The sequence below is a fragment of the Chenopodium album genome, chromosome 14 (assembly GCF_948465745.1).
Source record: "Chenopodium album chromosome 14, dcCheAlbu1.1, whole genome shotgun sequence".
In the NCBI taxonomy this organism is placed as follows: Eukaryota; Viridiplantae; Streptophyta; class Magnoliopsida; order Caryophyllales; family Amaranthaceae; genus Chenopodium; species Chenopodium album.
Genome location: NC_137847.1, coordinates 36,986,403 through 37,001,577, shown reverse-complemented (window position 1 = coordinate 37,001,577; position 15,175 = coordinate 36,986,403). Strand labels below are relative to the sequence as shown.

The 15,175-nt window shown below is 32.5% G+C and overlaps 1 protein-coding gene across 2 annotated transcripts; it reads right to left on the bottom strand.

Moving 5' to 3' along the window:
* Positions 1–6,178: 6,178 nt before the first annotated feature.
* LOC145580214 (uncharacterized) lies at positions 6,179–13,298 on the bottom strand. Of its 2 annotated transcripts, none has more exons than XM_081637620.1 (10): positions 12,917–13,298; positions 12,503–12,663; positions 11,864–12,043; positions 11,660–11,746; positions 10,841–10,867; positions 10,685–10,747; positions 9,185–9,419; positions 8,682–9,088; positions 8,414–8,490; positions 6,179–6,377 (listed from the first exon to the last, which is right to left on the bottom strand). In XM_081637620.1, exons 2-7 carry the CDS (start codon positions 12,647–12,649, stop codon positions 9,276–9,278), a joined length of 648 nt encoding a protein of 215 aa, XP_081493746.1. In that variant the 5' UTR covers positions 12,650–12,663; positions 12,917–13,298; the 3' UTR covers positions 6,179–6,377; positions 8,414–8,490; positions 8,682–9,088; positions 9,185–9,275. The 2 variants fall into 2 exon arrangements, with proteins under 2 accessions (XP_081493746.1, XP_081493747.1); XM_081637621.1 differs by having other exon boundaries at positions 6,179–6,372.
* Between the last annotated feature and the right edge of the window lie 1,877 nt (positions 13,299–15,175).

The following is a 15,175-nucleotide window of genomic DNA, read 5'->3' as shown; positions in this document are numbered from 1 at the left end:
TAGATAAACAAATATTTCTGCAAAAATAATGAACAATAATTAAAAAATAGCAACAGTCCAAATAAAGGGACCAGAAGCAATAAATACAGGATCGTAAAAAACAGGCCGAATTATCTGAAGCATAACACGACAAGACCATAACAGAGGAAAGTAAAGCATGCATGCTTTCCATATGGAAGCTAACCTGAGTACAAAAGATACAATGTAAGGAAAAAAGAATACTGAAGGGTGAGAAATAGTTGGTTAGTACAGCAAGCAGCCAACAGAAGTACAAAGAAAACAACATATTAATTAGACCATTAGCATGGTAGTGAGTACAAAAGTAAGGAGTATTACAAAATAAGCCCACAAACAAAAGATTACTCCTTAAAAGATGCCATATAAAAACTAAAAGTAAAAAGAGAACATAAACAAAATAAAAAGAACTGAATCTTAGACAAAAGATATGGCACACTACATAGGGAAAACTAATCATGGATAGTGAGCAGAATTAGGGGAGCTTGAGTCTCCCTCTTCCCTTCTCCTGCGCTTGAGACAGAAATACCAGAGTTAGACATCTCAACATCCAAATTAACGTTGGGATCCTGATGAATCACACCCAACGCACTTAGAAAAGCATAATCCAGATCATCTGTATCCATGTTTAAACCAGAGGGATCCCCTAACTCATTACTGACAAGAGGGTTAAGAGTGATAGTATCACCCAACATCACTTGATAATCACCAAGGGTAGCAAAAGCATTGGACACAGGAACAACCGCAAAGTTATGGATCTAAATATGTTGGGAGAATGAATAGCAGTATGGATAGGAGAAAAATGCTCAACAGCACCAGCATTAGGCACTGTAGGAGTAGAAATAGTAGTCGAACGAGGAACAAGTCTGTAGAAAGAGCCCCTTCTCCCTTTGAATCCTCTCCCCAAGACCCTAGGTCTACCTCTACGCTCAGGTTTGACTCTAACCCAATCCAAACTAGCAGAAGAAGGTTGCGCATAATTGGTCTCTAAGTTACTGGCTTCAAGTTGAGCAACCACAAGGTCAATGCATGGTTTAGGTTTGCTAGGCCAGGAACTTAGGGTATGATCTTTTTTTCCACACAAAGGACACACCTCATGCACACCCTCATAGGATAAATAAAAAACAATAGAATCCTCCTCATTTCTCATAGTAATAGTAAAAGGCACAGGTTTCGAGATGTTAATACTAATGCAAGCTCTAGCAAATTGAGCCTTATCCTTATTTTGCAAGGTGTAGTTATCTAGCCTAATCAGAGTCCCAATGCAAGAGGTGAGAGAAACAATATGATCCCAAGACCAATATTCGTTACGAAGGAAAGGGATTTTAACCCATTGATCAACATGGGTAATTTCATTAGAAAAAGGCCTAAAATTAGGTTTCCAAGGGGTGAGAACAAGATTAAGGCCTTGAAAAAACCAGGGTCTACGGTTCCAAATATCCTCTCTATCCATAGGATTGGAGAACTTAATAATGAACCACCCATTTGTTAGATATCTAATAGACACCTCACCATGGATAAACTCCCAGTCCCTTCTAAGCCTAGATATAACTGCAGATGAAGGAACAAACTCACCCCAAAATTTAGCAAACAAGACAGTAGCCCTCAGTTCAGACTTAGTGGTTTCAGAGATAGGAGGGGCTTGAACATCTACATTAGCGTGAATTGGATCTGGAATTGATGAAGAAGAAGGACATGCACTAACTGAGTAGGAGGGAGGGGCAGGATTAGCATCACCGTCACTTCCCAAAGGGAGTTTGGGTTTAGCAATTGGGATTGAACTGGTTCCACTCAAATGATTATCCATAGGGGTAGTTCCACACTTAGAAGGTCTAGATTGGGTAAGAGGAAGGGAAGACGAAGCCTGCATGCTTGTAAGAGCAGATGCATAACTAGGAGGAGGGGGAATATCAGACATTAAGAGTAAAAACACACGAATACTAGAATAGCACAGGTAGAAGACAAGAGAGTTACACAAATTGCAAGAGAATGAGTTGTGAAAATGCAGAGGGGACGAACGGGGGTATATATAGTGCAGAAAAACCTTTCCCTAAGTAAAAACATAATAATAAAAAATTAACCACCAAAGAACATGCAACTCCGATAGCAGGATTATCCAACAAGCACAACCACTGAAGTTGACAATATCGAGGGTGAGGGGAGGCCACAGAAGAATACGAAAGGAATTCGGACATAACACCCAACAAAATAAATAACATAGAAAATAACAATTATTCCAATAACAATAAATTAAATTGGAAATTAGAAGGCTAAGCGACTTCCCTGAATTGAGATGTCCAAGAAGCAGTCTAGAAGAGGTAGTAGCTGCAACAGGGTTGAAGCAAAGATACCTCCGTTTATTAGTGGATATAACGAGGTTCGTAATAATTACACCTTTAGTAGCTTGTAAATCTAGATACGCAACCAACATAGCTCGCTTAATCTCGATGTTAAAAGTAGGCCAAGGGAATTGGATCGTTTGATAGGTATCTAATTGAGGGATTAAAAGTAGATCTTGGTTGAAAAGGGAGTAATCCTTTGATCTAATGGCACAGAGTCTTACTCTTGACAATTAAAGTTGTATAGCTTTGAAAATGGGCAAGAATGGAGGTCTTGGGAAGTAGAAGTGGGTGGCGGAGTTCTCTAGGCTTGCATTTTAGGTTGGGTAGCGATGGGTTTTTCCATTTAGTTTTTTTTCTTTCTCTCTCTAGAATTTCTCTTTCTCTCTCTAGGATTTCTAATGCACGGGGATCCTGTTGTCTGGGGCACTTTATAAGTCCTAGGACTTTGTACTTTTAAAATGATTTAGGATTTGAATTTTTTTTATTGTTTAGGAGGTAGATAGGAGAGGAATCAAGCATTTGTCCTTTTTTTTTGTTCTTTTGTTATTTGCGCTATTTAGAATCCACTAATCATTTTTACATAAGAAACCCATAATATAAGCCTCGTTTGTACCTTTCTCCCAAGTAGTGTCCGAGAGATATTTACCTCTAATCATTTTGAAAGATTTTCAAGCAAAGGTTTATTAAACCAAAGATGAATTTGGAAGAGAGGGTATCATAAAGTCAATCTTTCGAAACTATAATTCTGGCTCTAAAATGACCTCTTCTAGCTTTCTTATTCACAAATTCATCACTATTGGGCAATTATATGCAATGTGATACCTAAAACTAAGTTAGTGTTTTTTTAATTGACAAACAAAATTCACAAAAGTCTACATTGCAATGAATGTCGTTATTCTTATTTATTCTAAATTTGTGAAGAAGAGCAAAAATAGAATTCGCCAAACCTCTTAGATTGTTAAACGATAATTATATTCAAATTCAAGTCTTACATAACGAACGCATATTATATAGATATATAGATTAATTATCTTTATTTAAAGTGATCAAGAAACACTAGTTTGTTAATTAAATTTATTTAAACATAATTAAGGATGGTTTAACTAATTGCTAAAAAAACTAATCATTCTCCTTTTGCTAAATCTTTGTCTTGTGTGTTTATGGAGTTCCTCTTTTTTCTTATCCTCCAACAACTTCAAAGGATTTGATTAAGATTAGACCGTATTAGGGACAAAGTATTATGAGAGTATGAGATATTAGGGTTTTTATAATTTGGTGGCAGATGATTTGATTTTTATGCTACTAGCTAGGTCTAACCAACGTCTATTTGTAGGTGTAGAATCTACAATTAGGGTTTTAGAGCCGTTGCGTCAAAGGATAGATGCGTGCAACAAAGAAAGTTGTAGTGAAAGTGAGGGATAACTCAAGTGGTTAGAGCTTGCCTCCCAATTTTAGGAGATCCTAATATTGATTCTCACCCCACCCTTGTGGCTCTCTAAAGATTAAAAAAAAAATAGAAAAAAAAAAAAAGAAGTTGCGCTCAAATACCAATAGCCGCGCAAAGCAGTCTCACGCAAATTAGAGAATTGCGCGCGTCCCAATTTGTCTTTTTCGAACTTGGAATACGATAAATGAGACATCATCAGAAACATTTGGAAGTCTAGTTTCTAAACCAATTACAATTAGGGAAAAACTTTTGTGGATTTTAAGATATGTTTGGTTTAGGGCAATGGTGTTAGTTTTGGGTCCAATTTAGTATTTTGATCATATTTTCTTTGCTTTAAGTCGGAATTGGGCTTGTAATATATCATTGAAACTTTTTGGAAAAGGCTATCCACATGTATAATCCTTGAACGACAATTATGAGGTTTGGTCACTCTTGGCTTGGTTTTCAACAATATAAGGTATATTTGACCTAAGAATTGCATTTTACGTGCTTACGTACGTTATAAATCAAGATGAGACATGTGTGAGCATGTTTTAGCCCTAATTATAAGTGGATTGTTCTCTAAATGATTAGTCTCAAAATGAATTCCAAATTAGTTAATATTACTTTACGTTACGAATTCCACAAACACTTCAACTTTGATCTTGCTTGAAAAATGAGTTTTTGTATCATTCATTGCACTTATTTTTAGGAAAGGAGGCTGAACGTTAGTGTCTACAATATCACTTGGCAAACTACTTAATAAGGCAGTGCTTTGCTAACCTCTACATCAAAATTCTCATAGACTAGGTTAGTGTTCCATTTGCCACAATCTACCTTTATTAGGTCAAGCACCTTTAAGTCGTTGTTGTGAGCAGCCAATGGGTTAGGGAGATAGTTTGCCATTATTCACCGTCCACGAATCTGCCACACATTTATTTGGTTACCATTCCCCTTTTTTTTTTTTCTTTTTTTTTTTTTTTTTTTTTTTTGAAAGATGGTTACCATTCCCCTTCCGCTAAGACAAACCATCTCGCATAAGAACTTTCAAACCCCACATATTTCGTCATGAATTACTAGACAATCCATCTCGCAGAATAACTTTCAAACCCTACATACTTTGTCATGAATAACTAGAATCGTGGCCGCGGTATGCTTCAAGAACTCCGAAAGTCCAAAGTGATTTAAATAAGGTGTCTTGGTATGCATCAAGAACTAATATTGCATTGTAATTGCCACATTTGTTTAGCAAAGAGTGCTTGGTTAAAACACGTCAAATCACAAAACCCATACATCCTCTTCCTTTTAGGGTACTCCCTCCGTTGTTTTTAAGTACCTCACTTTCATAAATGGTCGTTTTTTTTAAGTGTCCTATTATCAAAAGTGGAAACTCCCTTCGCATTATATATTATTTCTCTATTTTTCTTTTAAACCCAATATCATTTTAAAATATTTTCTCCCTCTCACATTATTCCTAGGGGTTCCTGTTCATATTTCTCTCTTACTTTTCCTAATTTTTTTACTCCTAACCATACCCACTTATACATTATATTTTATTCTAGAAAAACTTTTATATACATTCGGTTTACACTAATATTAGTGTACATCGAGCAGTATAAGGGTAACATTTAGCTAATTTTAGTGTAACTTTTTGTCTTTTTAGGGTAATTTTAAACATAATACAATTTTTATATAAATAGACAACCAGAAATTTTTTATAAAGGTAATTTAATTACATTCAATCACTAATAATTGAATTTTAGTCATTAAAAATGTGATTATTTATTAATAAAGCGTAGATAATTTTTATTTGTATGGGGTTACTTTTTATGCATATTGGGGGTAACTTTTATTCACTTCAAAGCTAACTTTTAATTTCTTTAACCTATCTTTATAATGGATGTACAATAATTATTATACACCCGTTTTTTTTTAAAAGTTTGTGTTTATTCTATTACCTAAAACTATGTGTCTAACGTATGGGACACTTAAAAAAAACGGAGAAAGTATATAAATTCTCCCACTCTTGCCAATGAAACTTCGTAGTATCAACTGTTGAACCCCAAAGCGACACAACACGGAATTTATCTCATCAACTAGCCTTCTAAAATTTTGAAAACACTCCTTCTATAGGTATGTTAATATAACTTTCGGGAATTTTCCCTTTTAATGCTCCATAGCTCTCGGCTTTAAAGTTTATTAGTACGTTAATATATATGCGAATAATAATATTCTATGACAAAAATACGTGAAAATCAATATAATTGATATTAATTTAGAAATGCATGACAAAAACACATACAAATGAGTATAATTAATGAAGATATTTCATTAATACTTTCCTTTTTTAGAGTATAGCATTTTTCTTATAAATAATAAGGTGAAACACTACAAATCTCAAATTAAAATTTATACGATAACATTTTTAGACTAGTTAAAATACATTAGTCCATCACAATCTCATTATGTACGAGCTCAAAAGGCTAACTTGTCCAACAAGCCTTCCTTAAGTTTACCTTTGAACCACTTAGGCCCCGTTCTTTAGAGCTATTTTACTATGCTGAGCCGTGTGCTCTAATCTGCTCTGCTCTACTCTGGATTAATATCAATTAATAACATTAGTAACACAATAATTAATAATTATAGTTAATATTTAAGAATAATAATAATAATTAATAATTCACAATACAAATTATTCATATTTATAATAATATTTATTAATAATAATGTCTAACAATTTATAAATATATATTGATCATAATAATAACACATAATATATATTTTTTGTGTATAATAATACTCCATATTTAATAATAATACTACAATATCTTTTTTTACTGATATGCAAAATGGCGAAAAAATAGAATGGTCGGAGTACGACATCGTATAGCACACTGAATTTGGAGAACCAACCGCTCGGAAAGCGACAATGAAGGTGATGACAATGAAAATCAAGATGACAGTGAAGATAAAAATGAAGATCATATGGAAGTAGATGGTTAATTCACCAAAATGTTAAACTCTAATCTAATTATGTTCTGTTATTGATAAGTGGTTGTAATAATTTGAATATTTTAAACCATTGTCTTTATCTATTTACTATTAACATATGTTAAATATGGTACACATATATTTATGTTTTCATTCACCTAAATCAATTATAATAGCGGTAGTAATAATATTAATAATAATAATAATAACAACAACAACAATAATAGTAACAATAACAATGCTGAAATTTGCTCTGCTCTCCTCTGCTGACCCCTGCTCTGCTTTGCTGTGCCATGCCCAGAAGCTCAAAAGGCCCTGTTCTTTTGAGCTTCTAGGCAGAGCAGGGGTCAGCAGAGCAGATTTAAGCACATCAAAGCAGAGCAGAGCCGAGCAGAGCAGATTTCAACATTATTATTAATATTATTACTAATGTTATTATTATAAATGTTGTTATTATTATTATTATTAAGTGCTTATACCATTGATTTAGGTGAGTGAAAAATAAATAAATGTGTACCATATTTAACATATGTTAATAGTAGAAAGATAAAAGACAACAATTTACTTATATTCATTTTACAAAAATTTTAAAATAAAATGACTTAATGAGTAATAATGATTTTACTTATAAATATGTCTTAATCATATATTTTTAACCCTCAAAATAATAATGGTATACAAAGTACTACATGAAAATAACTTTTTTTTTTCCAATTCTTAAATTGTATGAAAAGATTTGAAAAATAATTCAACTCAGTGAATTAACAATCAATACCCACATTAAATGTTTCTATCCATTGTGATTCTAATATAAAATGTTTATAAAAAGAAATTGTTATTAATTGTTATTATTATAATTTATTTATTTGAAAGAATTGTTATAATTATTAGAAATTATTAATTAATAATATTATTAAATATTAATTCTTAATAGTTTGAATTATTAAATACAAGATGAAGCCCGTGCGATGCACGATTTGTTTGAATTTTTAAAATATATTTATTTTATGTATGTGCTAAAATTTATTATATATTTAGATAAAATTCATAATATCGTGGCTCTCTAAAAACTCGGGAAAAAACTCCCCTTTATATATATATATATATATATATATTAGATTATTATTGATAATTATTATTATTTATTATTATGATTAATAAGTATTAATTATTATTATTTAAAAATTATTATAATTATTTCTAATATTAATAATTATTATAATTATTTTTAATATTAATAATTATTATAATTATTTAAAATAATAAATTATTATCATCAATACAATATTAATTATTATTGTTATTATTAATTATTACTTGAAAATATAGCATAGCAGAGCAGAGCAGATTTCTTTTGAAGAGCAGAGCAGATTTGATCTGAGCAGAGCAGAGCAACTCTAAAGAACGGGGCCTTAGTTGTTTTTGCCTCCTTGTCATCCACATTTTTAGACTAGTTAAAAGTTTGAAAGTCGACTTTCATTTTTTTCACCTTAAAATGACAATGAAAATATTAGAAACTGACATGTAACAAGGGCTGCAAATAACACTTTCCCTTCAATAATAAAAAAAGCACACGCACAAATATATGAAAACTTCAGCAGCAGATTACCAGGTCATAGTGACCAATTAAGTCATTTACCTCCTCATTAGAAAAGCCAAAAGAATTGCTGAAAACCACCGCAAAGGCAAGATGTTCGAATTGAAGGGACTCTTGAACTGCAGCCCAAGAAAGGGAAAGCATATGTTACAAACTTACAACAGGATTAGTGCTTTTCAACGTTTACAGCCAAAAATATACGGAGTAGACAACCCAAGATTAGCTACATGATTGCCCACTTGAAAACAGGAAAATGTCCTCTAGGCCGCACCATAAACAGCTCAAAATTACAAGGCAATAGGAAACATACCAGCCTTTGACAACGCAAGTGCAGTCTCATATATGTGATAAGGAGGTTGATCAGCTTTCTCATCAGCAATTCTAGAGGCTGCAATATCCATATACATACTAGGGAGCTCTGCAGCAGAATGAACCCAACAGAATTTGTGTTAAATAAGCACTAGTAACAAAATAGATCTTGAAGAAAAAAATAAAAAATATTTGAGTAAGATCAATTTCAGAACAAGTATCATATCCTCTCTCACGAAAGGCCCACATGAAATGATCCCTGTTTGATAAAACCAGTCCCTTCAGCCTTACGACAAAGTTCAGCAACTTCAAAAAAGGGATTTAAATCTTCGGATATAGGCAACATGTTGGTCTCTTTCAACAGTAAAGATCATAAGGAAACAGCACTCTCTCCACATAATGTTTGACCTGGAACATAAACAAGATGATAATGGTTAGGAAAATTTCACGCTTAAAAAAGAGCAAATATTTGAATGTGTAACAACAGCCACCCAGCAAACACACCATCATTTTTCTCCATAGAATAATTTTGAATAAGTGATGATTAAGAAGGCTGTCAAACTCTTCATGGGGAGACCTCTCTGGGTCTAGCCACTCAATAATAAAACTGTGTATGAGCATCTAAGCTGTACAAGGTTTCAATATCAATTATCTCCACAGCTTTGGCAATCAAAAACTCTTGACATTTCATATCACGATCCGTAAACATCTCTATCAGTAAAACTGTATATTGATCAACCTGCTCTGGGAAAAAAGACCACGTCATCAACAAATATCATTTCTTTTGATGGCATTTCAATTTAAGCTGTAAGGTACATTAAAGTTCAACAACTAGTGATGAGATGACTAAAGCACCCTGTGGATGCTCTTAATGATGCAGATAAGAAGGAAAAGATGTATAAAATTCATTATCTTAAGTACTAAGTAAGGAAAAGTATAAGGATTATTTGTAATTTCAATCAAATTATCGACGACATTTTATTAGGATTTAGAATATATCTATATTTACAACTAAGAAACGACTCTCTCAGTCCCTATTTCTTTGCTCCTTGTGGGCTATGCAGTATGCACACAGACGTATATGGAGAAAAATAAGAGAGAAAAGTGTAAGGGGGTTGGTATGGCCCCCCGCCATGTGTAAAAAAGTAGGGAGAAATTTTTTTATATAAAGAGATGGAGCAAAGAATTTGGGACAGACTAAAAAGGGAAATAGGATAAAGAATTAGGGACGGAGGGAATAGTATCTGACTTGTAATAGATCATTAGATATATTCTTTTTCTTCAAGCAAGTTTCAGGCTATAGTATCCACATATATTATGGTATTATATGGAGTGAATTTAATAGTAAGATATTAAAGTATTGGACGGAGAAGTTGTCCTTCCAATTTACAATCATTCTCCCATCAAAGTCTGCCTATAATGATAGGCAATGGAGAAGATATCTAATTAAATAAAGATATACTATCGCCCTGTTCCCTAACAACAATCGGCCTTTGAAGTGTTTGAACACACTCTCAAAAGAAACAAAGGGTGTTTATTTGACATAACCTATCTTCCATTAGCCACCGCCACCACCATTGCTCAACCATCGGCTTGCTAACATCAAACAAATTGTAAAAACAGCACTTCCTTGGAAGAAAAGTGGCTATATGGGTGAACAAAGGCAATTTAGTTTGGATGTGATCTAGAGGTGTTACATCAACTGTACAGATGGGTATTCTTAATCCAAATAAATCTAAAATTAATGCAACAAAACAAGGAAAAAGGTATAAGAACTAACATATAGGTTCACTTTAATAATGTAAACATATGATTATGAATATAACTACTAAAACCAAGCCAGATTAATGTTTTTTTAGACTTTAACAGCCTCCAGAAATCCAGAATAATATAAGGCGGTATTTTCAAATCAATCAAAAGTTTTCAAATGTCTATGTATATACCCTTCAATACCAAAAATGATCATCTATAAGTAAACACACTTAGTAGTATTTAGAATTTTACCGTTAATCTTGGACAAAGCTTCACTTTTCTGATTGCTTTCAGAATGTCATCATCAATAGTACTCTGTAATTACAAACAAGCTCAGCATTTTATGAACATAACAAAAAAAAACCTGGTAGTCCGTAGTCAGCAGATTAGCAAGAAAAACCATGCTACCTTCACATATTCCTCGCCGCGGTAATACTGGGGCAACAACAAAAAACAAAGTCAATATACAGCCATACACGGGCTGAGGTTCCTATGGAAATAGGTACACTAAAATCTTCACAAATTCAAAGAAAGAATTCAGCTTATTGTCTAGCATCAAGTCAGATCTTACTAAAGCATGTAACCAAATTAGTCATACAATCATCTTATTATGCACCAAGCTGAGTAAAATCTTAACTGGTATATGCACAATGCACATACCGTATAAGGTTTCTGATGTGAGAAACTGTTATACTGCTGCAAATTGAAAGCAAACATCAAAAGGGATAACTTATTTCAAATAGGATGGAATTGAGTATTTTTACTATTTGAAATAAGTATAGGATTATAGCTTCCTTTAATCCTCTACAAGTGATGTGATAGGATAACTTATTTTTACTATAAAATTTATTGAATTTTGAGCTTTTAAGCTCCAATTATTGAGTTTAGGCATGTGGTTTCATACAATCCATCTAGGCACTTCAAAAGGTGTTTAGAAGATTTTTAAACGATGAAGTAACAAATCAAAAATATCATTCTTAGTAACGGCATTACATTATATATATATATATATATATATATATATATATATATATATATATATATATATATATATATATATATATATTATCAACGTACGGATACCACATGCTTACTTGACATATAAATAATCCAATACAAAAAAAAAAAATGAGGAAAAAAGAGTATTACTTTTTCCTCATCATTTACCAGTTTATAACCAAAAGGGCAAAGACAAAATGTACAGTATATTCCACAATAAACACACACCTTCTCTCCTATAGGTGCAAGTTCTTCCCAAAACTTGTTTTGTTGATCAATAACCATATGAGAATTACCCATCCGGTATAAATCCTCCTGTCAAGTAACAATGATCAGATGTGTGTCATCATTCTGGTTTCATACATCCCAATTTCTGAAGACTATAAAGCAGAGAGAGGACAGGAGAAAATCATAGGAACTAGAGTACCTTACCTTGTCATACAGCAGGTAAACAAGAGTGGTAAGTCCTTCGATCAGACTATCATAAAGTTGATCAGGTAATTCCTTGCATTCTCTTAAAAAATTTCCGCAACTATCTAAGATTAACTCTTTTAATGCAGCTTCCTCAATTGCTTCCAAATGCTCATCAATAGTGACTTCATTAAGGTCATTCTTGTTATTTTGCAATCCAATAGGATATGAGTCAGTTCATAAAGAAAATTACATAAAATGTTTTTTCAGAACTTATACAAGCTTTTCCCTTTAATAGTGTATGATTTTGTACGTGTTTGTACCAATTTTATCCAATTTGCTATTTCCAACTATCTTGCCAACCCAAAGTATATCTTTTATATAATTAAAAGTCAATTTTGCAATACTTCACCACAATCTTCCATTCCAAATCCCCAATACTCAATTTCTATGTCACTCTTTTTTTTTTTTTTTTTTTTTTTTTTTTTTTTTTTAAACAACAATAACTACCCATCCTACAATTTATTTATTTTTTTAAATTTTTTTAAGGTGTTTTCTTTTGCGTATAATATATTCCTGTACATTAGCATTGGTATGCTCTAGTAATCATAATAACAGAGATGGAGAATAATTGAAGAATAAGTAGATATAAGAGATTACAGCAATTTCCGGCTTCTTCGCCAAAGGTTCATCGCCTTTATTTCCATTGTCCAACAACGTCGTCCCAGCTTCATCGTCTGCATTTCCGTTTTCCCACATGATGTCCCAAATTTCATCATATGAACTATCGCTGTCCGACATCCTCATCCCAGCTTCATCGCCTGAGTCAAATTGGATAAAGAAATTTCAAAACTACTAGTTCGAATTTTCAAATTTTAGGCGACTATTACTCAATAAATTTGGATGAATTGAGTAATAAAATATTAAAAATTTATAAAAATAATAGCAAAATTAAAAGCTAAAACAGAATAATTAAGAAAAAAATGTTAGGGAAATAAACATAAAAATGGAATTTGGAAAAAAAAAAATATTGAACAACACTAGGTATAATGATTAGAGAAATTAGAAATATACCGTTGAGAATTTGTTAAGCAAAGAGGCGGAAGGTGAGGAGAATGAAAAATGTAAGGTTAGGGTTAAGGAAATCGAGAAAGAGAGGTGTAGAATGTAGATTGCAAATTTGCAATGAAATAGGGGAGAAGCAGTAGAGTAGAAATAGTGTAAGGAGGAAGAAAAGAGATAGAGGCGGAAACAGAGACGAGTCCCTCAACTCTTGTCGACAACCTGGGTTGCAGCGCTTTGACAGTTCACTCCATAGCGCCGTCTTTTTCCTTTTCCTCTTCGCAGGTGTATGACGGCTCAATCTTAGGCCAATCACCTCTGCTTGGTTTTTTTTTTTTTTTTTTGGAGGTTTTCTGCACAATACCCCTACGGGCATTTAGCAACAAGGATAAGGATAAGGAGGATATAAAAATGTGGGATAAGAATAGGGAATTATTAAGTGAAATCCCTATCTTCTTCTTCTACAACCCTTAAAATGTTTCACCTGTTCCCCTTATGAATAGTGCTCACATGTGTGAGTGGCATGTGTGATGGCTTTTTGATGTGGCAATGTTAGTTGTTGTTTTGCCTATGTGGCGTCTTGGAGGGGACATGTGCCGTTTTGTTTTGTTTTTTGCCTCTGTCACCTTCAGCATTACTTCTTTGGTGATTCATGGAGACATGCATTCTTCTCTTCTGAATTCACTTTCCAGTTTTTTTCCCCAAATTTTGTTTCCCCAATTTTTTTTTCTTTTTCACTTGATGATGATGCTGACTTGATTTTTTTGCCCCAAATTTTTTTGCCAGATTTTTGCTTCTCCTCTGGATCTCTGTATGATGAAGTTGACACATCATTGTGTGTCGATCTTCTATGTGGTTTCTCCGGCTTCCTCACCTTCTACAATTGATAAAGCAAAATCATAGCTTTTCATCAATGGCTACAAGATGTCAAAATACTTACCATTTCATCATTATCATAAGGTAAATATATATATAAGCATTGGATTTAGATTACTACTTTACACTGATATAGTAAAATTTGTATTGTATTTGACTCAAATTTTCTGATTTCATGCCTTAATAGTTATTATAATTATATTATAATTCATTAATTAATTAAATTAAAACTTGTCTCTATTATAATTCATTTCATCATCATGATAAGGTAAATTGTATATATAAGCATTGGATTTAGATTATTTAGATTACTACTTCATATTGTTTCTCTTTTGGATATTTTGCCCTTTATACACTGATATAGTAAACTTTGTATTGTGTTTGACTCAAATTTTCTGATTATGTACCTTATATTATAATTATTATAATTCATTAATTAATTAAATTAAAACTTGTCCCTCTGTAGTATATACTTGCTTTGCTTAAAATTGCTGGTGTTCTCGAGGCTTATGTTGAGCTTATATAGAAATCAATGAAAATGACATTGACTTCTGTTCTATCTATCTACATATTTATCACTTGAGGTCCTAATCCAAAAAAAAGGGGTAAAAACCCAGAACTCTTGGTGGTAATATCTTGCTCCTATATAATTATTTAATTTTAATTTTCCTTGTTCTTGTTGAATGCATCTATTGGGCAATTTACACTAATCAAAAAATGTGATATATTCTTATATCCTTGTGTTGGACTTACTTGGATTGCCAATCATACTAAATATATCTTAAATTGCTTGCCATGACAATTTACTTTATATTTAGGCTGTTTAAGTGTGGAGTAATCTTAGTTATACAAATTATGGATGTCAGAGCTACATGCACTATATTTCAATTATCCTCTTATACAAATTTTCTGATTGTATTCGACTCAAATTTATTTTGAGTTCTAATTTCCATTTTTTGATGTTTATATTATATTGGTTTTGATATGGTTGTTTTGTATAGTTTATATATATTCCTTTTTTAAGTCAAAATTGGCTAATGAGTGATAATATATTAATTGGCTAGATCACTGATTGTAATGATATGGTTTGTGCAGGTTGGTGTTGGGGTCATGTTTGCTATTTGTTGGTTGGTGTTGGGGTCTTGTTTTCCATATGCTGCCCAGAATTATTGGTATGGCTTTTCTGATCTTTATGCCATTTGCTTTGCTTTACTGTTGCTTATACATCTTATTGTAGTTTTTTTGGTTCAATTTTGTGCTTGGTGTGTGATACATGTTGGATTTCACTATTGTGCTCTGTTTAGATAAAGGTACTAATGTAGATGTGTGATAGTGATACCAAATTCTGTTTTATTATGGAGTAAGTGCCTGTTAGATTGTGGTCCTTTTTTATGG

Bases quoted from the DNA above. Each gene is read 5' to 3' on its own strand.
- LOC145580214 (XM_081637620.1), bottom strand. From the start codon at position 12,649: ATGAGGATGTCGGACAGCGATAGTTCATATGATGAAATTTGGGACATC. The intron at 10,748-10,840 runs GTAGCATGGTTT...TTGTAATTACAG, and splicing joins GCGGCGAGGAATATGTGAAG to AGTACTATTGATGATGACAT. The intron at 9,420-10,684 runs GTAAAATTCTAA...TTCCCAGAGCAG, and splicing joins AGCTTTGTCCAAGATTAACG to GTTGATCAATATACAGTTTT.